The sequence below is a fragment of the Lampetra fluviatilis genome, chromosome 41 (genome assembly GCF_964198595.1).
Source record: "Lampetra fluviatilis chromosome 41, kcLamFluv1.1, whole genome shotgun sequence".
Lineage (NCBI taxonomy): Eukaryota > Metazoa > Chordata > Hyperoartia > Petromyzontiformes > Petromyzontidae > Lampetra > Lampetra fluviatilis.
The window spans coordinates 3,702,244-3,729,907 of record NC_136315.1 but is presented as its reverse complement, the minus strand read 5'-3'; the positions used below and the strand labels follow the sequence as shown (position 1 = coordinate 3,729,907).

The 27,664-nt window shown below is 46.6% G+C and overlaps 1 protein-coding gene across 1 annotated transcript; it reads right to left on the bottom strand.

The window, feature by feature from the left end:
- Nucleotides 1-1,742: 1,742 nt before the first annotated feature.
- CFI (complement factor I) lies at nucleotides 1,743-26,776 on the bottom strand. Its single transcript, XM_078875355.1, has 14 exons — nucleotides 26,702-26,776; nucleotides 23,613-23,715; nucleotides 20,698-20,762; nucleotides 19,405-19,597; nucleotides 18,163-18,307; nucleotides 17,067-17,254; nucleotides 15,716-15,826; nucleotides 13,313-13,447; nucleotides 12,135-12,155; nucleotides 10,716-10,831; nucleotides 9,511-9,617; nucleotides 5,387-5,658; nucleotides 3,122-3,235; nucleotides 1,743-2,057 (listed from the first exon to the last, which is right to left on the bottom strand). The coding sequence occupies exons 1-14, from the start codon at nucleotides 26,774-26,776 to the stop codon at nucleotides 1,846-1,848; spliced, it is 1,857 nt and encodes a 618-aa protein (XP_078731481.1). The 3' UTR covers nucleotides 1,743-1,845.
- Nucleotides 26,777-27,664: the final 888 nt, after the last annotated feature.

The window sequence follows — 27,664 nt, the reverse complement described above, 5'->3', positions numbered from 1 at the left end:
ACGGCCAAAAAGAAGTAAACGTTAACAAGAAGCCTTTTCACCTTTGACCACCGATGTTCCAGTACCTGTCAATCAATGTGAAATGATATGCGGTGCACAATGTAAACAAATGCAACTTCTGTGTTATTTTAATGCAGAAATCAAACCAGGTTCTGTTAGGGGTGTTGATGTGATTGTTTATTTCGCTACAGTTTTGAACGTCATATTTTACTTTGAACCATGAACAGCACTGTGATCTGCTGCTGCTGCTGCTACTTGGTATCATTGTGAAACAAGCAATCACAACATGCATGAGGATTTGAAAAGCACCACAATCTCCTGGCACTTATCAAGTCCATGATGCCGTAATTCCTCTATTTCTGATTTGTTCTCCATTTGAAAAGACTAGGTTTTTATACACGACAGCAAATAAGTAGGGTTTTATGCGATATAAATTTGCACGATACAGTACTATGTTTTCACAATCGAAAGATTAATGCGATATCACGATACAGTACTATGTTTTCACAATCTAACGATTAAAGCGATATCAACCTCCCCGTAACTTTGTAATCATATTTCACATCTCCATTGTACGATTTTTTGTACTTTTTTTGCACTTCCAGTACAAAATCAAATTTCCTTAACACTTCTTAAACTGCAGTCCACTCCAAATAAGTATTCAAATACGTTTCGATTTTACAATCGATGACCCTTTTGCAGCACGACAAATACGTGAGAGAATTCAAGTGAACTTGCACAACTAATGAAACGAGCCACTTGCGCCGTCCATCTGTCCCGGCAATCTTTTGCAAATCATTTCAATTTGGAGGGTAACACTGCAGCTATTCACTTGCATTTCTAATCATTGTGCATTTGTTATTTCGAGCACATTTTGTCACGTGTTCAAATAGGAACGAAACAAAAAGCGACAAACGCGATAAGACTATAATTTGCAAAAATGGACAATTCGATTATCGTGAACATTGTATGGTATGATGTATCCTAGTCTCGCCGTGTCGCTTCAACCCACCGAGGATGCAATGACCCTAAATGCTAACATTTTTGATTTAAAGCTTTCGTGACTGCAGGAATCCATACTCTTTGGTTCTTTCGGTAAAGTCACGTGGGTAGAAATCAAATAAAATAAATCACGACGTTTCGATCGCAACACGCCTGATGACGACCGCTTGTGTTGCGATCGAAACGTCGTGATTTGTTTAATTTAATTTCTAACCACGTGACTTTCCCGAAAGAACCAAAGAGCATGTAAAATTGTTATTTCTGCATTTACATTTCTTCCCCATACGGTGTGGTGGTGGTGGGGGGGGGGATCATGTGAGGGCAATAGTTGATCTGGGTTGTCAGGCTAGCTGCATTGTCAACAACCCTGTTGCCTGACCTTGGTTAAATGGGGGGGGGGGGGAGGAGGGGAAACAGAAACTCCGGGGTACATGACACAGTCATTCTTAACTTCCAAAGGTTAAATGCTCAACAGAATGATCACCACCACCACTATGATCATCACAGTAGTTATTAAGGTTGTGTTGTCCTTCCCCGCGCCTCCGATTATCACGGTTGGCTACGTACGGTGCGAGAGAGGTTCAACATACTTATTCTTTGGTTCTTTCGGTAAAGTCACGTAGTTAGAAATAAAATCAAATTAAAAAATCACGACGTTTCGATCGCAACACAAGCGGACGTCATCAGCTTGTGTTGCGATCGAAACGTCGTGATTTGTTTCATTTTATTTTATTTCTACCTACCGAAAGAACCCAAAAATACGGATCCCTGCAGTCACGAAAGCTTCAACTCAAGATAGGTCCAACGTACATTACGAGCCTTTAGCAGGGGCTGGGCAGATGATCAGTAGTGCGGAAACAGATCTGTGCTCGTGTGCTGCAAGATCCAGTCAAGGTAGTAGGCCACCTTGGCGTAGACGCCGGGACGATCGACGTTTCCACAACCATCACCCCAGCTCACCAAACCCCAAACGTACGCCTTTCCGCCGTTGTCGAAACAGACGAGTGGACCCCCGGAGTCGCCGTCGCAGGTGTCCGCCGAGCCGTCGTGCTTCCCTGCGGTAACCACCAAACCGGAGTAATTCGTTAACGTGGGGGGGGGGGGGGGGTGGTGGGTAATCAGCGTTAGAATTCAAGCTACGGTTTGGACGCGGTAAATCTTGAGTGAAATTCATGGGCAAGGTATGGGGGGCATTTTTTAAAATAAAATAATTTGCGGAAATGTCACGGAATATGTTTGTAACAGACTATCCCTGCCTGCTCTGAACATAAAGGAAATTAAAGGAAATTAAAGGAATCGTCGAATCACATGTACGTTGAACTTCTTTCGCACCGTACGTAGCCAACCTTGCTAATCGGAGGTGCGGGGAAAGGACAACAAACTAAACACAAAATGCAGTTCTAAAGAAATGAGTTGTCAAACTAGATTTTAAAGTGGATAGCTCCAGTGGCTTCCTAATATCAGAAGGAAGAGCGTTCCAGACGGCCGCAGAAGCACATCTGAAAGTGCGCGATGGCTAGACACGTGACATCACCAAGATTTCACTTCATACTTTGTTCATCTTCACCATTTACATGACCACAGTCGGGGAACCTCTGTGATAAAATCGTAGCCTTTAAGTATGACTAAGAAAACGATTAAAACACGTCCATTCAACTAAATACAGCTTCGCCGTATACACAAAACTCGTTACGCGTTGCCGTAGAGCATTGTGGGTAAAGGCAAATAAATATGGGCAGAACTCTGTTCTGGGTTTCAATGTAATAAAAAAAAGTGCTTTAGTCCCATCAGCCTTTTGGTTTACCAGGCCAATATTATCCAGCAGGATTTATGGTGGCAGGGTGAGATGATGTCTAATTACAGATCGTTAATATGAGATTATGTTGGAGACAAACCCAAGTCTTGCTATTCCATGCAGTTTGTAACGGCTAAATAAAAAAAAACGTGTTTTATAATTGCTACATTTATGATTGATTATGATTTGATTTCGAGATATTTGGTTCACCCCAATTTTTTGTCATGAAGCTGGGGCAATTGAGACGCTTGGGGTGCTTAACTTTCTCTTAGTTTGCTTGTGCATAGCGACGTCACTGGACGCAAGACACGAAACTTCCGTTACCTGCGCAGTCCATCCCATCCATGAAGTACTGATTGTAGATATTGGAGCAGTTTGCAATGAGGTTCACGTCAACCCAGCGCAAGACATCGGGGTGTTTATTGGACGACTGCAAGTCTGACGGGAGAGAATCGGGCACTGATAAAGTAAGTTTAACATGCATGCCTGCGTGGGCAATATCATTCAAAAGTGATTTTTGGGTCAGATACGTTTTTTAAATGAAACAACATTGGAGTTTTATCTGTGCGGAATGACACCCCCAAAATCAATTATTAGACACTAAGGTAACTTTATGAATGCATATTTTAACAACAATACGTTTTTCGTGGAGTTAAGCATCAGAGATTATGGTAGTAAGTCCCTTAAAAGACTATGGCACGAGCCTCCCTGACATTACCTCCACAATGAGGCATTGAGTAATGGATTTTTAAGAGAGTAATTAAAAAAAAATCTCTTTCCCCCCAGTTTGTAATCCCAATTGTGCTCTGGACTCCATGCAATGAGACAAAATATCCATTTGGATCTAATGTAGAGCAGTGTGATCATTCGCGTTCGAGAATGGCCACACGGGAGATGATGTCACAGAGCTTCATCTGAGACTCCGACACGTGGCCTCCGGTCAACACATCGTGAAGCGGCACTTTACCACCCGCCCTGCCACCCAGGGTAACCTCCGGCGGGTTATTTTCGTTGAACGAGCCAAGCTGATATTTTAAATTGGCTGGAATTTTGACACATGAAACGCAAATCCAAATTCAATGTGATGGAGTTTTTTTTGTGTTGTTTGTTGTGCAGTCATCGGTGAGCTGAGACCGTTAACTCGGCACACTTGAGAATCCGGTTTAATCGCTGGTGGCTAAAGCCTTTTCTAGATTTGAAGCTTTCGTGACTGCAAGGATTCATATTCTTGGGTTTTTTCGGTAAAGTCACGTAGGTAAAAAATGAATATAAAAAAAAGTAAAATAAAATTAAAATAAAATAAAAACACGACGTTTCGGAGGCAACACAAGCTTCCGTCTTCAGGTGGAACCATCACAGCACGATAGCTGTATCAAGTAAGAGAATTCTCTCTAAAGCCTTTGTTTTGAACAACGCGTCTCAGCGTGTGTCGGCTCATCAAGTGTTTTGGTTTGGCCATGTTTTGTTTGTTGTAGTACGTAGTCAGACTGATGGCTTTAATCTAAGTTGTCTTGTGGTTGTTGTTGTTGTTTGACTTGCATCCCACTGGGATTTTTGCACACAGCGTTGGTGTACGGTGCTTTTTCTGGAAGACTTTGCTGTCTTTTCCTGGATTTCTCTGTTTGCGCATAGTCACTTGAAGATGTTTTCTTGTTCATGTTTTCTGCTTTGTTGCGGTTGCACCCGATTCAAGAGCCGAATGGCTCACAGGGCTATACCTAATAAACCGAAACTGAAACTTCCAGGGCAATAACTGGCTAAATCTCGCAAAGCGGAGACGTTTTATATTAAACACCACTCCTTATTGGGGGTTGTCGCGATGTGGGAACACGACGTGTCACGCTATACCAAGACTATGCCAATTGCATTTTGGGATAAAAAAAATAGTTTTGTCGTGATTTCATTGTTCGTTTATATATATTACCAATATTTCCCTACTAAATATTTCACGAAGTAACAAACACAGATAATTAAAGTTCTCGGCAAACAAAAAAACCCATTGGAATTTCTTCTTTCGTGTGGCATTTTTGGGGATTGCAACAGATTACCAATTAAAATAGCACTTTGTAAAATGTTTTCCGAAGTAAATAATATTAATATTGTTTACCAATATCTCCAAACAAATTTTTTACGAAGTAACAAGCATAGATCATTATTAAAGTTCTCGTTAAATTATGTTTTATATTAACGATTAAAATATCACTTTGTAAAATATTTTTACGAAGTAAATGACCGTGAAGTAGTATTTACATCATGATTTTAGCAGCTTATTTAATTGTTTAATCATGCCTCGTGTAACTGACAGCACGTGCATTAAATGTGCGAAAGTTGCAATGATTAGAGGACGCTTATGTTGCGTGAACTGCAGTTGAATAACTTCAATAACCTTCATACCCGATGTGCAGCAAATCAAAGCATCATCAACATGGCAACGCAAAATACCGTTGCACAAAATCACGGGAGGAATTTATATCGCAATAATCGCCACACCGCGAAATTTATATCGTAACGTATCCTATCGTGAATACAATTCACATCACGGCAACTTTTACTTTTTAGCACCGCGACGTTTCCGAACCGAGCACTCACCACGAGCAGTGCCCCAGCCCGACACGTAGCACGTATGATGCCTCTCGAACTGCAGCGGTGAGCGCGGCAGGCAGGCAGGTGACACGTACCGAGAGTACTGGTACTGCTGCTTGTACATGCGCAGCTTCAGCAGCGCAATGTCGTGCTGGTTTGTGTTGGCGTTGTATCCAGAGTGTATCGTCACGCTCTCCACTGACATGCTGTCTTGCGACTCTTCTTTTGTGTTCCGCGAATGCTCGCCCAGACGCACGCGCATGTTCGCACGTCCGAATCTAATCGCCCCAAAAAAAGAAATGAGAATGTGGTCAGCAGCTTCATTTCAGGCCAGAACTCAGTGCCGGGACTTGGTTTGGCACCCAGCCACATCCATCTCGCATTGTGTTGTCCTGAGAATGTGTTTGTTTATAAACCTGTTCATAACATTACAGGAATAGAGGGTACAATAACGTATGCTTATTTTGTGTATGTTTAGCTTGTACTCTAGTGCCTTACACCTATGATCAGAAATATCATCTTTTTTTATCTAGACTGGAGTAATCCGATGAGCTATGAAGCTCTTTCTCACAGATGTCCTACTCCAAGCCAGCTTAGCAGTGTTGCGGAAAATACCGAGCGGGAAATGAATCCCTGGCTGTTATTTTATGCGAGAATTCTTACGGTGGCGAGATGTTAACTACCTCGCCTGGTATACAGGATGTCGTGGGTTCGATCCCGAACCTGACGCCTGTATATAGTATTTGGAGTTTGCATGTTCTCCCAGTGGTCGTGTGGATTTTTCTCCAGGTCCTCCGGTTTGTTTCCCTCCACATTTAGACCACCTGGATTCGCTCATTTCAAACCGATTCTTAAACTCGCGAGAACACGCAGTGGTCTAGCATGGTTGGCATTCACCGCCCCGGTGTAAGGTATTAGGCTGCTTTAAGTATTTAAAGTATTTGGCTGCTATAAATTTCCACGTGTTAAGCCATTTCGTTGGGCTATCATTTGTGGCCAGGTCGCTTCTGAAAAAGGATCTCAGTGAGCATTATCTGATAAAATAAAAAATGTTTCATATTTGTTGGGTCTTTCGGTAAAGTCACGTAGAACAAAAAAATATTCGATCGCAACACAAGCAATCGTCATCAAGCAAACGTCATCAGACGTTTTGATTGCAAGCAAAGAATATTAATTCCTGCAGTCACGAAAGCTTTAAGTCAAAAAATGTTGTCGTTTAATTGTTTTACTTCAAGTGAGCAGAGCTGAGCCACACGGAGATAGCAGCACAGTACACAGCTAAAGAGAAGCACGGAGCCGCATGTGCCTCATCTTATTTTGTCTCCGTGATACCAACAGCGTCGCGAGGATGCCGTGTGCTGCGGTGTGCAAGGCACACGCGTGTGTGAATCGTCAGTTTAACACGGAGGTCGCGAAAGTGATGACGTCATCTTGCACTATTTAAGACCGGAAGCAGGTGGATTGCTTCACTATTCTGGCAAATCGCCTGACGATGCTGGATGTACTTTCCAACGTGACGTCGTACTCAAATTGTCATTGTTGTGGATTTACTCTCCAACACAGCGGTGGGTATGAAGTCGTAATTAATCGGCGCGTTGTTTACATGACAGACCTTACTGGCTGTGTCGGGTGGTGGAGGGTTATGACACATTTATACTGATGTAGTGGTTCAACGCGCGCATATTCGGGAACGACTGCATGTCCGCGCTGGGTGGCCAGAAGAGGCGGTTGGTGAGCATCATTGGGGGGATTTCGAGAGCAGCTAAGGTCAGGATGACCGTTGGGGTAATTCTGTTGGGGTAAACAAGGGGGGAGGTGGACCGGGATTTGATAAGACCAGTATCCACCAATCATAGAGGGTTCTTCTGAGAATATTCTGGAAGGGGTCGCGAGGGATATAGAAGACGGGCAAAACGAGTCCGAGAGTGAAGTTTATGAAGACAGAAGACGAGAGAAGCTGAAGCCGGACCCGCCAAGCTAGTTAGGCTGAAAGTAGTCCTGTGTGGACCTGGGTAGGCTAGGATAGGGTCGCTAGGGGTAAGCGCAGTCCGTACGTCGGCACGCTTGACCCCCGGGGCTACCGTGGTATCGACCCGCTGAGACAGCGAGACACGGCAGCCGGGAAGGGTGAAACGGGGAGAGTAGTGAATAGGATAAGGACGCGGCGAGTGAGGGAGCGAACGAGCGACGGGCGGCAAATCCTCGGCTTAGCTAACAAGTGTTATGTAACGAACTGTAATAAAGTGGCCTAAATTTACAACACTACACTAACGTGATCTAACCCAAAAACCTTTATTATGAATGTGTGAATGGTGCGCAGGGTTACCGGATGTCGTCAAAGAATAGCGCTCATCATTGAACTTCCTTTTCTTTACGATGAACTCTATTTAATAAGAGCTGAATAGCGGATATCTGACGCGTCAAATCACATGACACGCGCGATGCCGGCGTTTCTGAGAGAGAAAAAAAATTAACCCGTAAAAACTAAGTTTTTCACTATAAATCCTTTATATGCGTGGCGGCTAGAGTCCTCTCGTTCTCTGGCTTGAGATGGCTGCCACCTATGGGTCAGATGATTGCCTGCCACCATTAAGCAATTGGTAATTAAATATAATTTTTTTTTCCTAAAAAGTGTAAAAATTTGGAAAAAAAAATTCACGAAAATTAATTGTCACGCACAACGAGTCTGTGTGCAAAATGTCAGCTCGATTGGATCACCGGAAGTGGGTTAAAAACGACCGAAAGATTTGCACGGTCGTAAGCGCGCAAGCAAGCAAGCAAGTGAACTTAATATAAAGGATTTTAAAACATCGAGTGAGAAATTAAACCCTGACGAGGGCACATAAATATCAACTATTTTCACTTCACAAGCACGTGTTCATGATAATATACTCTTTGGGTTTTTTTTAGCCTTCACTTGATACAGTAATTTTGCTGTGATGGTTCCAACTGAAGACGGAAGCTTGTGTTGCCTCCGAAACGTCGTGATTTAATTTATTTACATTTTTTACCTACGTGACTTTACCGAAAAAACCAAAGAGTATGAATCCTTGCAGTCTAGAATTTATGAAAAGAATCATTCACATTTGCAAGGAGCATTTCATCCGTAGATGCCAATTGCGCCAGGGTGTATGGAGATGCAGGAAATTAACAGAACCTGCAGGGCAAGGCCAGATTAAGGTTCTTGTAGGCCCTAGGCACTTCTGTTTCGTAGGCCTTCAGTGATAACTCTCTACAATTGATACTGCTGCTGCACCATGCGACTACCGCCACTCGCTTGCTTCACGCGGTACTTCGTCCACACGCTGGACAGATGTCATGACTGCCGGTACGCTCCTTATTTAATCTGTGCCCCAATTCGATGGGAGCGCGCGCGCTGTGTGTCGCAGATCAGCAGATTTAATTTGAAATGGTTGTACAAAAAGAAGCAAGCTAAGCCTCAAAATTATTACAAGCGAAAATTTCTTCAACAAATCTTTTTACCGTGATTGTCGTATCGGATGGCGCAACTTTAAAAAGGATATTCATATTCATGGTTCTTTCGGTAAAGTCACGTAGAAGGGAAATAATAAAATAAAATAAATATAAAACAATAAAAACATTCTCACGACGTTTCGACTGCAACACAAGCAATCATCATCAGGTGTGAAAGCCACAGCAAGAACATTTGAAAAAAGTGGCGTTTTTTCCCTAACGTCAGCACCACAGACAGCGATTTGGCAGTTGGCCAGATGAAATTTAAAAAGGATTTTCATTTTCTTTTTTATGATACAAATAATAAAAAACACGGTGCCTATTTGATAATACGGCCCAGCTGCAGGGTAAACGGCCAGAACTAGGTGGATGGGGTCAAGGCCACTTTAGAGAAGTGTTTTCAGGGACAGGACTTAAATATTGCGAACGATTCTGAGAGTCTTATTAGGCGAAGAGTTCCAAAGCTTGTGAGAGGTGCGCTGACGAAAGCCCCATCGCCCCAGGAAATGATCCTTGAACGTGCTTTGTTCATGCCACTGAGAGAGAGAGGAGAGAGAAGGAAAAGAGACTCCTGTAAAGGTGGAACAGACCTCAGGGGGTGGGAAACACCTTCACAGGGGGGGGGGCTAGAGGGGAAATGCCTTGGGATCACTCACCCCACGCAGTGCGCTGCTGTCAGCACCCAGTGACTGCCCAGGTACACGGCGCCGCACGTCCAAACGAACTTTTCTTTGAGCACCGCCGCTTGCCACGGAAATTGACCCTTTCCGCATGAAAAAAATGAAGGTGGGTTTCACAAGGGGAATAGAAAGGTGAATGATTAATTCAGCGGACATTTGCTGATCAAGAGCCATTGCTTTTTCTACAGAGCAGCTGACGAAAAACGAACTCCCGGAGTTGGAGACTGAGAGAAGCGGGCGACGTCTCAAGTTTCACGGTTCTGGTTTATTTTTGTCTCGCCAGATGGGAACTCCAGAGACCAGGATATGGTCTCATTTGCACGAGTGACCTGGAGCAGTAGCCTGCCAGTAGGGGGACAATGACTGCTCTGCGTAGTCAGTAAATGAGTAAGTTGCGGTGTAACTTTGAAACTTGGGCAAATGTGGACCCTGACGCGGACACACAACGGCCTGTTCTTGTGAATAACATTGAGGGATCTTTAACGCCCGCTGTTACGGGTTTACTATATGGACCATTGTTTGAGTTGCCATGGCCACAGTCACAACGTGGTTTGTCTTTAATTCTCCGTTTCGTGGAGGAGATGTGCGCGCGGTTGGTGGTCACACCGGTGTCTTAGAGAAGGAGGGGGGGGTGGAGGACGAGGAGGAGGGGGGGAGAGAGGATGAGGACGAGGAATGTCAAAGCCAGGAGGTACGACAACGTTTGGAATCGCAGACGAGGTTTTTATTCTCTTTGGTTTTTTTAGGTAAAGTCACGTAGGTTAAAAAAGAAAACAAGTAAATTAAATCACGACGTTTCGGAGGCAACACAAGCTTCCGTCTTCAGGTGGAACCGTCACAGCACGATTGCTGCATCAAGTAAGTCCTCTTATACAGCAATCGTGCTGTGACGGTTCCACCTGAAGACGGAAGCTTGTGTTGCCTCCGAAACGTCGTGATTTTTATTTTATTTTTATTTGACTTTTATTAATTTAAATTTTTTACCTACGTGACTTTACTGAAAAAACCAAAGAGCATGAATCCTTGCAGTCACGAAAACTTCAAATCTAGAACGAGGTTTTTATTCTCGACGCCTGCGTCATTCCACTCTGTTCGCCGGAGTTCCAGTTCGCGTCCAAGACGACGTCCGTGACCTTTGTGACCCGGAGGAGGAGAAATGCGTCGCGCTCGCAAAACGTTACCTGCTCGGCGTTTTTGCCGCCGATGAGTCTGCGTACTCTGCCGGGAGGAGGGGCGTGCGGCTGGAAGGTCGAGTTGCCGCAGATCAGCTCTTGGGCCTTCGTGACCTCCGCTCTCTCTTCAGCGACGGGGGAGACGAACGGAGCATGAACGTTAAACATTCACATTTCTTGTTCGATTTAAAGCTTTCGTGACTGCAGGGATTCATCTGCTTGGTTCTTTCGGTAAAGTCACGTAGAAGGGAAATAATAAAGTAATACAAATTAAACATGATAAAATAAAAAATTCTCACGACGTTTCGGCCACAACACAACGGCTGCTTGTGTTGTGGCCGAAACGTCGTGAGAATTTTGTATTTTATGATGTTTTATTTTTATAATTTTATTATTTCCCTTCACATTTCTTATTACAATAACGAATTCCACTTGTAACAAGCACAGGTATTCGCTCACTGTTGTAGAGAGAGAGAGAACGGTGGCAATGTATATATGCCACCGATTCATATGCAACTCTGTCTATAAGCCACCTTTCACTGGTAGGAACCTCCTGGTTACAGCAGCCCACAGGGGATTATTGTGTCCGTCCGTCGTGCAGGGAGGGGCTGGGTGGGGAGGGAGGGGCTGGGTGGGGAGGGGAAGGTGGGGAGGGGCTGGGTGGGGAGGGTAGGGCTGGGTGGGGAGGGGAGGGTAGGGAGGGGCTGGGTGGGGAGGGTGGGGCTGGGTGGGGGGGTGGGGCTGGGTGGGGAGGGGCTGGTCACCCCGTGGTGCCCTTATAAAACTCAACGTTTAACCTACTCACGCCGGCTTGTGCCCGCCCTCACAGTCGGGCATTTTTGCGGAATACACCACGCCGCCGTTGACCCTGGCCATTGACCGAGCAACCCAACGTTCCTACCAGCTCCCTCCGCAGGAATGTGTTCTATGTGCCACTCAGTCCGTATTTAGGCGCCTATTCTGTTGTTCCACTCGGTCGACTGAACGGGTTTAAGGCAGTGACTGGAGAAAATGTGTTGCCCGTAGTGTGCAAAAAACTCATCTTGCTGTGATTTGCTTACTAATGTAAAAGCGGGGGTGCTGCATCATTGTTTTAAATGATAATATCACTCAAATATTGGTGGGGGGAGAGGGCGGGGTGGGGGGGGCAGGGCTGGGTGGCGCGTCTTACTTCTCGGTGGGTTTGTTTGTGTGCAGATAATAAAACGCAACAAAATTGAAGCAGATAAGTGCACCGCCTCCTATACCAGCGTAAGACATAATCGTGTACAGGGATATATATATGTAACTCCGACTTTTTTATAAAAAAAAAAAATGCTTTCACAATATAGCACGTGGTATTGACACGCAATTCAGGAGCGAAACTAAATTCGATTTTAGAAAGAAACTTGAAAATGTTAACAAAAGTAGAAAAATAATATTTCTTACCAAGCAGTACACCTTTAAGTTCTGCAACAACAAAAACAACAACAACCTTGCATGTGAACTGAGCTGAGCTCGTGACCGAGAAAACTAGAAGTCTTACCGGGTCAAAAAAGAAATCACTTGCTGTGCACAGGTTCACACCGCCGAGATGCCAACAACAAACAGCTCTATTGAAGGTGGAATGGATGGCAGTTTAACACATCTCTTTAATGAACGATGGTTATTATAATTACAATAACGACCTGATAATGATTCTCACATTCAATAAGTGCGAGGGGAAAAGCAGCAAGAGAAGTATTGTGAGCTGCAGTGTGGTGAGTGAGTGGGTGAGTGAGTGAGTGGGTGGGTGAGTATGAGTGAGTTATTGTAATCTGCAGTGTGGTGAGTGAGTGGCTGGGTGAGTGTGAGTGAGTTATTGTGATCTGCAGTGTGGTGAGTGAGTGGGTGGATGAGTGTGAGTGAGTTATTGGGATCTGCAGTGTGGTGAGTGAGTGGGTGGGTGAGTGTGAGTGAGTTATTGGGATCTGCAGTGCGGTGAGTGGGCGGGTATCGGGTACCCGGTTGCGACCTCTGGCAGTCATGCAGGAACTGGGTACTCCATTGGCAGATATGACAGCAGCAGTTTTCCAACTTAGGCCGAATTATTGTTTTATTGGTCACCCTGTGCCCTTATAAATCTCGACGTTCATTCGACCAAGTCCCATCACAAGGGAGAAAACACCAAAAAAGAAACACCATTTTTTTCCCGTGTGGGTTGACAGCTATATTCAATTCTAGATTTGAAGCTTTCGTGACTGCAAGGATTCATATTCTTAGGTTTTTCCGGTAAAGTCACGTAGGTAAAAAATGTAAATTAATAAAAGTAAAATAAAAATAAAATAAAAATCACGACGTTTCGGAGGCAACACAAGCTTCCGTCTTCAGGTGGAACCATCACAGCACGATAGCTGTATCAAGTAAGAGAAATTCCAAGAAAACAGTCCTTGTAAATATACTGGTTGAGGGTGGGAGGAGCCAAGGTAGGCCCTGGATATTATTATTGTGAGGTTCGGTGCGGCTGAAGCACGCTGTTAGGAATGAGCCTTTGTTGTGTAAACTGGTTGAATTCGGAGGCTCAACGTAGCACAGTCCCCACAACCCACGTGCGCGCGCGCTCCGTTGAGGGCCACATCTGCCGGTACCTGCGTTCGACTCGCGATCGCTTTGACCGCACGTCGTTTCGTCCTCGCGGTTGTAACAGTCGTTCTCTCCGTCGCACACGAAGGCCCGCGGCACGCAGATACCCGTGCTGCACCACAGCGAGTCGTTCTTGCACGCTGGGGGGGGGGGGGGGAGCGGAGAGAGCGCAACGGCGAGCCGATGAGATTCCCCTCCCACCCCGACAGGGATTTGAACTTCGAATATTTTTTGATGGCAAGGCGAATACGCCAACGACAATGCCGCCTGGTCGGAATGTAAACATTGCCCTACCGAACAGAATAATATTTATCCTGAAAAGATCCGATGAGCTATGAAGCTCTTTTCACAGATGCCCAGTAGGGTCAGGTCAGCAAGTTGCAACAACAAACAACGATAAAAGTATAAAATATAGAAAGTGTGAGCAAGTCACCATAAATAAATAAAGGATATAACGAGAAGCTACGGCGGCGGTGGTTTGTGGTGGTGGTGACGACGGTCGGCCAGCGACGAGATTCCCTGGCCAACTCGGCGCGTCGTCGCTGTCCCGCGCTCAGCTCCGACACGTGCCGGAAACTTCGCCGGCAACGTCGAAGGAAAGGAGATCACCGTCGAGTTCTACACCCCATAAAATGTGGTAACGTTTGGCCGCGGTTGGAAACGTTAGACCAACGTTGGCCCAACGTTCCACGTTTACTGAGATGGGGCTGACTCAGTTTGCGGCTGAGCCTTCCTCGAGTCTGCCTCCCGGTAGAGTCTACGGATGCGGTAGACACTGCGGTCCTGGAAATGGTACGGATGTAGCCTTTGGTGTCATGGTTAGCGCATTGCGCCTGCAATCTAGAGGTCGCTGGTTCGATTCCATCTCATCTCATGGCGTGGCAGTTGGAAACTTTTTTTTGGCAAATGCGTCTGTCCACACGGCAGTGTAAATGGGTTAACTGCAGTTAGTCGATCGGTAGATACGCGTGTGGTGGGGTAAAGTGTGGGTACTCCCACCTGTCAAGCCGTTTGTCCAGCGTGGAAGATTAGGCCAAAATACCCTATGGATGGTATGTCTCTCTCTCTAGTGGAGACCCTTACGCCAGCAGTGGCTCAAGCAAGCAATTGCAGGGCCTCCACCTTTGTCACAGACAATGTTGATGCCGCGATTGGTGCCCTGGGCTCAATAAACATGAGCGAGGTGGATTTCTCGTCGCTATTTTTGGTCACGTGACATTATTCTGGCAATATTTGATGGCACGATTTAGCGAGAAAAGGCACGTGATCAGCGCCATGGAAGGTTTGACGTAATATTTTCGGATTTATCTGAATGGAATGCTTTTATTTCCCATGATCCAAAATTTCGGATGTAGGGCCACAATTTTCAGGTTTTTAAAAAAGTTTTGGATTTCAACCCAAATTCTGGAACTAATAAGCGGGGCAAATAATTTCGCTCGTGGTGGCAAAATGTTATATCCTTCACCTGGTATGCAGGAGGTCATTGGTTCGATCCCAACCCTGACGCCTTACTTCATATTTGGAGTTTGCGTGTTCTCCCCGTGGTCGTGTGGATTTTTCTCCGGGTCCTCCGGTTTGTCCCTTCCATATTTAGAAACACGCCGTTTATAGTATTTGGCTGCGGCTATAAATTCCCACATCGGATGAGCCACTTCGTTGTGCCATCATTTGGGGTTCAGGTCGCTTCTGAAAAAGAGCTACATAGCTCAGTGGGCCTCCTTAACTGGTAAAATAAAAAGTTTAGTTTGGTCATGTAGAGCAAAAGCTGTAATTTTACGCTGAAGTGGTTGAGCCAGACTATTGCGGCCAGGAGTAGTGAAGTGTATCGTTGTGATGACGCCTCCTCCTTCGTATGATATGCTAATATCGGGACCAATCTATAACAGTTTACCTATTTATCAAAGAGAGTCAACCTGAGTCATATGACACATTTTCAGGGAGGCATGGGGAGGGGGGTTGTCCTGCATTGAAGGTTTTTTATTTTAAGATATTCTTGGTTCTTTTGGTAAAGTCACATAGAAGGGAAATAATAAAATGATTATTATTGTATCATTTCCCTTCTACGTGGTGACTGCAGGGATTCATATTCTTGGTTCTTTCGGTAAAGTCACTTAGAAGAGAAATAATAAAATTATTATTTTTGTATTATTTCCCTTCTACGTGACTTTACCGAAAGAACCAAGAATATGAATCCCTGCAGTCACGAAAGCTTTAAATCAAAATTCATGTCAAGATGTTTTCAGTAAACGAATGACGCACCGTGTTTATTTTCCACGCGGGAGAAAAAGCGGAGCACCCGGAGAAATCCCCACCCGCCGGCGAGGGGGCAACGCTCGATGCCCCGCACGTTGCGCAACCGTGCCAATGGGAGGCGCTCCCCTAGAACGAGGCGAGTTTCGTGCGCTCACCTTTGCAGCAAACTTCGTCGCTCAGGTCGCCGCAGTCATCGTAGCCGTCACACAGCCTCGCCTCGTCGATGCACTTCCCGTTAACGCATGTGAAGGAGTCACCGGCGCACGCTGCGACGGAACGCGGGGTAAGGAAAAAATATATATAAACAAAATCGCGGTGTATCTTCTTAATTCTTTCGGTAAAGTCACGTAGAAGGAAAATAATAAAATGATAAAAATAAAACATAATAAAATAATTCTCACGACGTTTCGGCCACAACGCAAGCAGCAGTCCTCAGGTCTTCTCGACAGACCTGTTCTTCACCTGAAGACGGCTGCTTGCGTTGTGGCCGAAACGTCGTGAGAATTATTTTATTATGTTTTATTTTTATTATTTTATTATTTCCTTCTACGTGACTTACCGAAAGATCCAAGAAGATGAATCCCTGCAGTCACGAAAGCTTTAAATCGAAATAAAAAATTGCGGTGGTTTACTGCTGCTCAATTGAGCCATCGAGCAGGCGATGTTTGCCCCATCTTTTGTTTTACAGCCCTAAGCCAGTGGTGGAAAGTCCACATTCCTATGGCGGGGGCTGAGGATATTCCACTGGGCAACCGCTGTTGATCTTTCCCCGCAAAAAACACAACTCTGATAATGTATGCACTGTCCTTGAAATTGATTAGTCCACACCCGAGACAGCTTTTCTTAGAGCCTAGTCTCACATGGTGTTGGACCAGATGACGCCTAAAGGACAGTGCATACATGATCAGCGTTGTGGTTTTTGTTTGCATTCCGACCGCAGGTATTGTGGTCAATGCAAACATGACTCCTTGTAAAAAATGTGTCAGTTTTGTTGCCAGATAAAAGGGTAAAAAAACAAGTATCATATTTTGCTACTGGCAAATGAGGTTCCAATGGTCCAAAACATATATTTTTAAACTTTTTACACGTTTTTATTTAACTTACTGTGTTGCCGTATCCAAAAATCTTGTAACTCAATTTCAACCGTATTTCCAATGTCGCATCGACTGCAAAGTTGGGATAGGTATGTCATACTGATGACAATACTATATTCTATCATTGAAAATTAAATATAAATATTTTTAAACAATATTTATTACGTCTCTAATTGTCCACGTTCAATTGACGTTGCCTGTAAATCACCACGTGGCCCCTTACGTCACGGCAAGCCTCGGGGAGCCACGCCCAGGGGCGGGGGATGTGGAAGGAGGGGAGGGGCGATGGGGGAAGGGGGCATGGGGAGGGGCAGCTCGGAAAGTACATTTCATTGAAGCGTGTTTTTTAAAAAAAGTACTTTTAAATATTTTATTCTGTGCAGCTTGTAAAGTGCAGCACTAATCCCCGAACCTTGCGCGCTCGCGCTGCATTTAACGGCCACTTTTGCTCTGCAGGAATGATCCTCCCCCTTGGTTCCGTCGCCCACTTTGTAATGGCACTCGGACAGGCTGCTCTCGAAGCCTTTGCATCGCACGTGCGTCACGAACGACTGCTCGTCGGAGTCGGCGCACCCCAGGAGCATCGTCTTCTCAGCTCCCCTGCATCACAAACGAACGCACGCACGCACGCAGCAGGGCGACGGGTGAGAGGGTAGCAACACCACACCACCACCACCACACACCATCGCAAGAGTTTCGATTTAAAGCTTTTGTGACTGCAGGGATTCATCTTCTTGGTTCTTTCGGTAAAGTCACGTAGAAGGGAAATAATAAAATAATAAAAATAAAACATAATAAAATAATTCTCACGACGTTTCGGCCACAACGCAAGCAGCCGTCCTCAGGTGAAGAACAGGTCTGTCGGGAAGACAGCTTCGTCGTGAGAATTATTTTATCATGTTTTATTTTCATAATTTTATTATTTCCCTTCTACGTGACTTTATCGAAAGAACCAAGAAGATCGCAAGAGTTATCCGCACGGCAGTGGCCACGCACGTTGCTCATAATCCCAGCACTGTGGAGGTGAGGGTTGGGAAATCGCAGACAAATGTTGTGAAACTCCCTTCCCATGGGCGTCCATGAGGTGCCCGTACCCTACCTGGCTTGCCAGGAGAATTCGGTACGGCAAAGTGTGGACTCCATCTGTTCCATCTCATCTCGAGTGCGGGGTATGCGTGTGTGTTTGTGTGCACGTGCAGCGTGGGGAGTGGTGGGTGTCGCGGTTAGCGCGTTGCGCTATGAACCCAGCGACCCAAGTTCGATTGCTGCTCACGACCATTATTTGAACCGGTCCTGGGCCTCCCGTAGGTCGAATCAGCCTGAAATGAGTATCTGGTGCGGTGTGTCAACATCGCCACTAGAGAGACAAAGGCGGTCAGGCGTAGTGCTGGCAACTCACCCCCTCGTGTACCGTACCGGTTTTCATAGGTGCTACTCGCTAACAGCACTTGCCCTAACAGTCTGTTAAGGTTTTACGGGGGGGGGGGATCTTTGTCTTTTGCACGTACAGCGGAAACCCCATCTGTCTGCAGGCCACATTTGCGTCCGTGATGCTCCAATCCTGGTCAGAAATTTGCATCGGCACTCCCCCGACGACCATTTGCACGAACTTGTACCCGTCCGGAGCCTCCGTGAAGATAATATTTGAAACTTCTGCAAAGAGGTGAAACAATAAAGCTGTGTTTTAACGGCTGCATCGGAGTCCACGAAGCGGTATCCGTCGAGTTACGGGACGCTCCCGGAAAGCACAACGCACCCTCCAAAAACTCGCGTGCCCGGTGCCAATAAAGTTTACACAGATCTGGTGATAATTTACGATCATTCTTAGATAGCCCCGATCGTGCAGGTCGCAACGCAAAACGCCGAACGTCGCAGATTATGTTCGCGTCAAAAAATTGTACCAAAGCACAATACGGTAAAATCCTCGCTTAACGCGCCCTGTGCCCACGCCACAACCCGTTTCTGCTACAACGCGGTTTCTTTCATTCCGGGGACACTTTTAGCACAAGGCGGAACGCGCTCCGTTATCACGTGGGACACGCCCCTTTATAACACAGAACGCGCTCCGTTACAACGTGGAACACGCCCCTTTATAACACAGAACGCGCTCCGTTATCACGTGGGACACGCCCCTAGTGTGGCTCCCCGTCCCTCGCCAGACTTGATCGTTGTCATTGTTTACGGGGGGGGGATTGTCTTTCGTTTGCCGCGCAACTTTTTAGGAACGCATCTCCTGCCGCGTTAAACGAGGACTACCTGTACGCGCGCGCGCGCACGCAGTGGCGTGGCGGCTTTGTCGGGTTGACACGTGGTCAATTGTGAATTTCCTTTGTGCACCTGGTGCTCTCAGCGTGTGTAAAAGTCGCGCGTGTAAGTAACGAAAAAATTGTCACCATTTGAATCTAATTTGCCAGTAAAAAATATGATAATTGTTTTTTTACCCTTCTATCTGGCAACAAAACTGACACCTTTTTTTACAAGGAGTCATGTTTGCATAGACCACAATACCTGCAGTCATAATGCAAACAAAAAACATAACTGTGATAATGTATTATCAGAGTTATGTTTCTTGTTTTTTGTTTGCATTATGACTGCAAGTATTGTGGTCTGTGCAAACATGACTCCTTGTAAAAAAAGGTGTCAGTTTTGTTGCCAGATAGAAGGGTAAAAAACAAATTATCGAAAAAATTGTCACCATTCGCTAAACAAGTAAATCAATCCCGGGATGACAACAATGACAACAACAACACCTTTGTCGGCGCATTGTCCGAAGTGAGAGAAGCCCTTCACGTATTTGAAGCATTCCGAGCTCTTCAGGTGGCAGTAGGAAGGGATGTCCCTCTTGTCCAGCGAGCAGACGGGCTGCCTCAACTTGGGACACTTGTAAGCCGGCTTGCACAGGCATCGCCCCTTCACGCACTTCTGCCACGGCTTGCAGGGCACCTGTTCGTGACAAAGATGCGTCGTCGTCATCGTCGCTCCGTTTTGTAAAAAATTAAAAAATCCAAAAACGCATCCTCGTTAGAGGCCATACATTTAGTACGTACACATGGAGGGGGGGGGGGTTAGCCCAAATGCGTACGCTTGCGTATGGGGGGGGGGGGGGGTCTACTGACAATGCACGCATAGGAAACAGGGGGGGGGGGGGGGCGTGAAGCCTCGATAATAATTTGTCTACATTGGCCTTCAAATGAGTTCGATAGTCCGAGGGTGGACTTTCTGTTTGCTTAAACACGTTAATATTATTAATCCTTGATCGTTTCTGCGTGGATGAAATATCGGCCGTTCTATAGGATTCGGGGGGAGGGGGGGGGTTGCGTCAGGCGTACGTACGCAGGTGGTGAGGGGGGGGGGGTAGAAAGTCCGCGTGCGTACAGGGAGGGGGGCAGGGGGGGGTCAAGTTTTAACAGATTTTTGCGGACGTACTAAATGGATGGACCCTTAGTGTCAGGAAAGGCTGGCGTGGTGAGGTGAGCCTTCAGTTGTGATGGGGATGTGATGGGGGAGTCGGGTGGAGAGGTGGGGGGCTCAGCCCCCTAACCTCCTCACCGCCCCCCCAGCTGCCCAACAGTTGAAGGCTCATCCCCCCCCCCCCCCCCAGATATGGAGTTAGATTCAGCCAAGAGAGAGATATAACGGACGCAAGACAAAGTGTGCGAGAAGATTAATGAGATTATTCATTTTTCGATTTAAAGCTTTCGTGACTGCAGGGATTCATCTTCTTGGTTCTTTCGGTAAAGTCACGTAGAATGGAAATAATAAAATAAAAATGCTGTTTTCTTTTTATTATTTTATTATTTCCATTCTACGTGACTTTACCAAAAGAACCAAGAAGATGAGATTATTCATGTTAACTCGCTGTTTTGTTACAGGAGCCTTGAGCTGATTTAGATATAGAAATATAAATATATAGAGAGAGGATTGTGTGTGTTGGGGGGGGTGATTCCGAGTGGGGGTGGCCACACATAAATCACACGTGACCTACTGGAGGCTTGAGCTGAGTAAGATACTGAGAGGTTGCCGGCCTTCACCGGATGCTTTACCTTGTCACAGGATTGGAGGGTGAGCTTCTCAGCGAGGCATTGATAATCCACGTTCTTATTCACATCTGTAGCGCAGTCACACAGATCGCCACTCAGGAGTTAGGGGCGGTCCATAAATGACATCACGCGAGTTTGGACGATTTTTGACACCCCCCCCCCCCCTAGTCACACGGGATCACAAAAAGTCAGACCCCCCCCCCCCCAATTTTTTTTTAAACATGCTTAAAATCGCTTTAAACTATTGCCATTGTAGTGCGTATTTAATGTGGCGCTGCACTCTGATGTTGTAGGAAAAAAAACATTTATTAAAAAGTATATTTAATTAAAGTAGAACGTGTTGTCTATATTTATTTAAAGTTGCGCATTTTGATATGACGTCACATTTCTCAACCCCCCCCCCCCCCCGCTAGATGCGTGACGTCATTTATGGACGGCCCCTAAATTTGAAAATATATATTTACGCGATCTAACCTCTATTATGAAAGGTGTCCAGTTGTGGGGGGAGGCGGTGGGCGCGTTGGCCCCCCGTGACCCCCCGCAAACTCCACCCATGTGGCAGTGTCCATGCTCTCGGTCACGGCAAACATCAGTGGCAGGTGAGATTTGAACTGCTCTTGAGCTACCCCCCCCACCCACCTCGCACTCACCACCAGACCAGCGGAGTGATGAAAGGGCAAATGTAATGGGTTCCGGAGACACTTGTAGAGGTAACATCTTTATTACAATACAACACTCCAACAGTCCTGATACTCTGTCACAGCCTAGGTACACAGCCTAGGTACACAGCCTAGGTACACAGCCTAGGTACACAGCCTAGGTACGCAGCCGAGGTACGCAGCCTAGGTACGCAGCCTAGATACGCAGCCTAGGGACGCAGCCTAGGTGCGCAGCCTAGGTGCGCAGCCTAGGTGCGCAGCCTAGGTACGCAGCCTAGGTACGCAGCCTAGGTACGCAGCCTAGGTACGCAGCCTAGGTACGCAGCCTACGTACGCAGCCTACGTACGCAGCCTAGGTACGCAGCCTAGGTACACAGCCTAGGTACACAGCCTAGGTACACAGCCTAGGTACACAGCCTCGCGACACAGCCTAGGTACACAGCCTAGGTACACAGCCTAGGTACACAGCCTAGGTACACAGCCTAGATACACAGCCTAGGTACACAGCCTAGGTACACAGCCTAGGTACACAGCCTAGATACACAGCCTAGGTACACAGCCTAGATACACAGCCTAGGTACACAGCCTAGGTACACAGCCTAGGTACACAGCCTAGGTACACAGCCTAGATACACAGCCTAGATACACAGCCTAGGTACACAGCCTAGGTACACAGCCTAGATACACAGCCTCGCGACACAGCCTAGGTACACAGCCTAGATACACAGCCTAGGTACACAGCCTAGGTACACAGCCTAGGTACACAGCCTAGGTACACAGCCTAGGTACACAGCCTCGTGACACAGCCTAGGTGCACAGCCTAGGTGCACAGCCTAGATGCACAGCCTAGGTACACAGCCTAGGTACACAGCCTAGGTACACAGCCTAGATACACAGCCTAGGTACACAGCCTAGGTACACAGCCTAGGTACACAGCCTAGGTACACAGCCTCGCGACACAGCCTCGGTACACAGCCTAGGTACACAGCCTAGGTACACAGCCTAGGTACACAGCCTAGGTACACAGCCTAGATACACAGCCTAGGTACACAGCCTAGGTACACAACCTCGCGACACAGCCTATGTACACAGCCTAGGTACACAGCCTAGGTACACAGCCTAGATACACTACTCTGGCTACGCTCTGGGGTCCTCCGGCTACAATTATCCTAGGGGAGGCTACCTGACCCGACCCAGCCAAGGTGCGGGTCTGGACTCTGGCTTCCTCGGAACTCGCCCTTACAAGGACGTAGAGCCGGGAGTCCCAGATTGGGAATATTGGTTGGGCCCTCAGTGGTCTAGCGGTGGGTGGAAGGCCGGCCTGTAAGCCCCCTCGCCACGTGCACGTATGTCCATTTGTTTCATACGATCATATTCTTAGGTTTTTTCGGTAAAGTCACGTAGGTAAAAAATTAAAATTAATAAAAGTAAAATAAAATAAAAATCACGACGTTTCGGAGGCAACACAAGCTTCCGTCTTCAGGTGGAACCGTCACAGCCCGACAGCTGTGTTGCCTCCGAAACGTCGTGATTTTTATTTTATTTTACTTCCATTAATTTAAATTTTTTACCTACGTGACTTTACCGAAAAAAACCTAAGAATATGAATCCTTGCAGTCACGAAAGCTTCAAATCTAAAATTAATTCATACGATCACACAATGTGATAGAGAGAGAGATAACAAAATTCTTCACGTCAAGTTCCTGGGACGGGAGGGACAATTTGCCACGATTTTTTATTCGCCGCATTGACGAGGTGCTCCGGAAAGAAAGACGTGACCCACGCGTGCGCCAGGTGGATCCGGTCTCACGCGAACACTGGGGCGTGATGAATCTTGACCCAAAGCTTTCGTGACTGCAGGAATTCATACTCTTTGGGCCTTTCGGTAAAGTCACGTAGATAGGTTCAAAGAAAATAACACATTTTTTTTTAACTAGAACGTTTTGATCGCAACACAAGCGTTCGTCATCGTTCGAAACGTCGTAGTTTTTTTTTTAAAAATTTTGTTATTTTCTTTGAACCTATATTCGTAACTTTATCGAAAGACCCAAATAATACTGGGGCGTGTTGTTAGGTTCGGTCCCAAATTTGTTCATCCGTCGCTGCTGAGTGTGTCGTTTCTCCGTGGCAACCCTTCCCCCCTGATACATCTTAACAACAACAACAACAAATCTGAACATTTGAAACCAAATATGTGGAATTTACGCTTCAACGATTGCGGCCAGTGCCGTTTTTTTCCTGTTGTTTTGTTTTACCGACCGCGTTTTTTGGCGGCTGTGAGTGCCACGTCCGTCCGCTGCGTCGTGGTCGGAGTGCTTGCGGTGGTCGCGTTCCCAGTCACTGCCTTCTCCGGAGACTTCTTCTGCACAAAGGTGGAGACAAAAGCCTCAATGCAGAGACCCACCACCAACCCTCCCCTCCTCCTCCCCCCCACCCCACACAACCGCTAGGTTCGAGGGCGGTGACCCCCCCGGTGGCATCGTGGTTGTCACTCTATGGACCCACGGCTACCCACCGTCTCGATGCGAAAAATTTCTGCCGGCAATAAATTGCGCGCTCACTTTGGCTTGACGGGGGGGGGGGGGGGGTCGCAGCCCCCCCCCTCAAAGGAATAACGTCCCCTTCTCTCTCGTGGTCGCCTCTCCCCCCCCCTCGCCATCCGTGGATCACAGAAATCAATCGACGAGACATGCGCCGGTTGTATGGCAGGCGGGATCAATTGTGGCGAACGCTGTCACAAGAGGTCACACACTGTTTGTCGGGCGCAACGCATTGGGTGCGGAGTTTGCGGGGGGGCGGAGTGCAATGCCACCTGCCCAAACTACTGAAAATGTATTTTCAGCATTTTGCAATTAAGATTAAAAAAAATATTATAATTATGCACCCGCGATTCTTAATGTGCGGGACAAAGCAAACCCATACCCCCCTCACCCCTCCTCCCCCATACGGCCGCAACGGTCCTTCGCTGGACTATGCGTGATGAATGAATGATGCGGTGATGAATGAATGACGCGGTGGCCCAGCGCGTCATTCATTCGCGGTTTGAATGTCGCGGCCGCCCTGTACGGGCATAGAGCGTTGCTCCCTCGCGTGCGTGCATGGGTTTTCTCAGGGCGATCCGCTTTCCCCCCCCCCCTCCCACCACGTGCATAATAAACACAACTCGTCATTGGTTGGCTGAAAACATCTACAAATTTAAAACTTCAATGAAAATTATGAGTCTTGAGACTCAGTGCGGCTCTCATTCATAAATAGGTAAACTATTATAAATTGGTCCCGAGATGAGTATTTTATACGAAGGAGGAGGCGTCATCACAGCGATACACTTCACTACTCCAGGCCAGAATAGTCTGGCTCAACTACCTGAATGTAAAATGACAGAGTTTGCTCTACGTGACGAAACTAAACTTTTTATTTTACCCACTGAGCTATGTAGCTCTTTTTCAGAAGCGACCTGACCGCCACAAATGATAGCTCAACGAAGTGGCTTATCGTCCGTGGAAATTCACAGCAGCCAAATACTCTTAACATGAACATCAGCCGTGCAAAGAAGATTCAAATAACAAAAAAATCTAAGTACTTTCCCCGGTTGAATACCAATACAATACTGATTTTCTAGGTCAACCCCATCGCCATCCTCCTGGGATCCACCACGTGATGAGCCTCGTGACTGTCAATGAGTAACACGTTTCACGTCTCTGCTTATTTTTGACTAAAAGTTCTGCCGAATCAAATTCCTGTAACTATTTTTTTGCAAAAACCCTCAAATATATTCCCCCCCCCCTAATCTGTGCTCTTATTTGCAAACTTTATCTGAAGGCCTTTGCATGCACAGGGACAGGCAAACAACCAAAACATTGATTTCGTTTTTTTTTCAGCATTTGTACAAACAAGAAAAGGGTCGGTCAACACCCCCCCCCTCAAGCCAGCGAGTAAACTCACATCCATCGAATGTTCTAGTCGTTACTTGCAACGGCGTGATATTTAAAAATACTTTAAAAAAACACGCTTTAATTAAATGTACCGTACGAGTAATGGCAGAACTCCACGACTCCAGGAAGTGGCCCCGAAGCTTGCCATAACGTAAGGGACTTTGGTGATTTACAGCCAACGTGAGTTGAGCGTGGACAATTAGACCCAAGCCGAAACAAAACATATAAAAAAGATGGTTGAATTATTTAAAATGATAAAATGAAGTATTGTCATAAGTGTGACATAAGTATACCAAGTTTGCAGTCGATACCACATTGGGAAGTGGGGTAAAATTGAGTGACAAGATTTGAGGATACGACAACGACAACAACAACAGACTGAGTGAGTTAAATAAAAGCGTGTAAAAGAGACGTACCAAATGTTCGCTCGAATTCAGGTCTGAATAAACATAAAATCCAACGCGCATAAAAAAATTAAACCATCATTTAGAGTGGGGTGAGGAACGTCCGGCCAGCGGGCCGTATAAGGCCCTCGAAATCATTTAGTCTGTTCCAGCCATCACACTAGGGGCCAGTTAATTAAATGCTTGACCAAATATAACAGGCTACATTTTTAAGTTGATAATTTTGTATGGCCCGCGAATGATGTTATAAATATCCAAATGATCCTTGGCAGAAAAAAAGGTTCCCCACCCCATTTATTTGAGACGATCACATCCCTCTCGTCTGCATCTCTCTAATCTCGTTCAGCGCAGAGGTCGCAACCGGGTACCCGATACCCGTACCCTACCCGATACCCGGCTACCCGTACCCGGCCGGGCGAAGGAGTTAAACATCTCCTAGCCACCGTGATGATGATGAGAGAGAGAGAGAGACACGCACACTCCAAATATACAGTAGGCGTCAGGGTCGGGATCGAACCCACGACCTCCTGCATACCAGGCGAGGTAGTTAACATCTCCTAGCCACCGTGATGATGATGATGATAGAGAGAGACACGCAAACTCCAAATACACAGCAGCAGGCGTCAGGGTCGGGATCGAACCCGCAACCTCCTGTATACCAGGCGAGGTAGTTCACATCTCCTAGCCATCGTGATGATAGAGAGAGACACGCAAACTCCAACTATACAGCAGGCGTCAGGGTCGGGATCGAACCCGCAACCTCCTGTATACCTGGCGAGGTAGTTAACATCTCGCCACCGCGACACCCTCGATGCAGTACATCTCTATGCCCTTCATCTCTGTCCCTCGTCTACAATCCCTTGTCATCTCGCTAGGAGTTTACAAATCCGAAGTGTGCGTATGGTGGGGGGGCAGGGGAGGCAGGGGAAGGGCTCTGGACCCCCTAAAATAATTCCTTAGGGCCCCCATCAATAGGCCCGCCACCACAAATGCACCACGCACTCACAAGTACCTTAGCACAGAGGGTCAGGGAGATGAGTGCCGGGCACAGAAGCAACACCAGCGCCGTTGACTGCTGAACTTTCATCGCAGCTGCAACGCGTGGCTGGGGACGAGAAGGAGGAGAGGCTGGAAATGAGCACAGCACAGGCAGACGGAGGCGAGGCTGCTGCTGCTGATGGTGGAGGAGCGAGAGGCTCGTCAGGCGGATGACAGCAAGGGGGCAGAGCCGAGCTGCTTCATGCGAACCGCCTGTGCTCCGATTGAACCACAGGGGGCGGCAGGGTGGACTGCAATGAAGCCCCCTTATCGGGAATGGTAATGCGGAAGATCCGTAGCATCTTTCGATTGAAAGCTTTCGTGACTGCAGGGATTTATCTTCTTGGTTCTGTCGGTAAAGTCACGTGACTTTGCCGAAAGAACCAAGAAGATGAATCCGTAGCATCGCCAGCATTGATTGCAGCAAGCCTGACTCTGCCGATGAGACACTGGCGTGCCGCTGCGGGGTTTTTAAATCCTTTATATTAAGTTCGCTTGCTTGCTTGCTTGCGTGCTTGCTTGCTTGCGTGCTTGCTTGCTTACGACCGTGCAAATCTTTCGGTCGTTTTTTAACCCACTTCCCGTGATCCAATCGAGCTGACATTTTCCACACAGACTCGTTGTGCGAGACAATTAATGTTCGTGAAATAAAATTCCCAAAATTTTACACTGTTTAGGGAAAACAAATTAAATATTTAATTACTAATTGCTTAATACTGGCAGACAATCATCTGACCCATAGGTGGCAGCCATCTCAAGCCAGAGGACGAGAGGACTCTAGCCGCCACGCATATAAAGGATTTATAGTGAAAAACTTTGTTTTTACGGGTTATACTTATTCTCGTCTTGAATTCATGCTGCTGGAATAATTGTGCACTCCTTGAAAGGCCCGTGCGGCTGATGGATTGTGTAAGAAATGTACTTTAAAAAAATATTT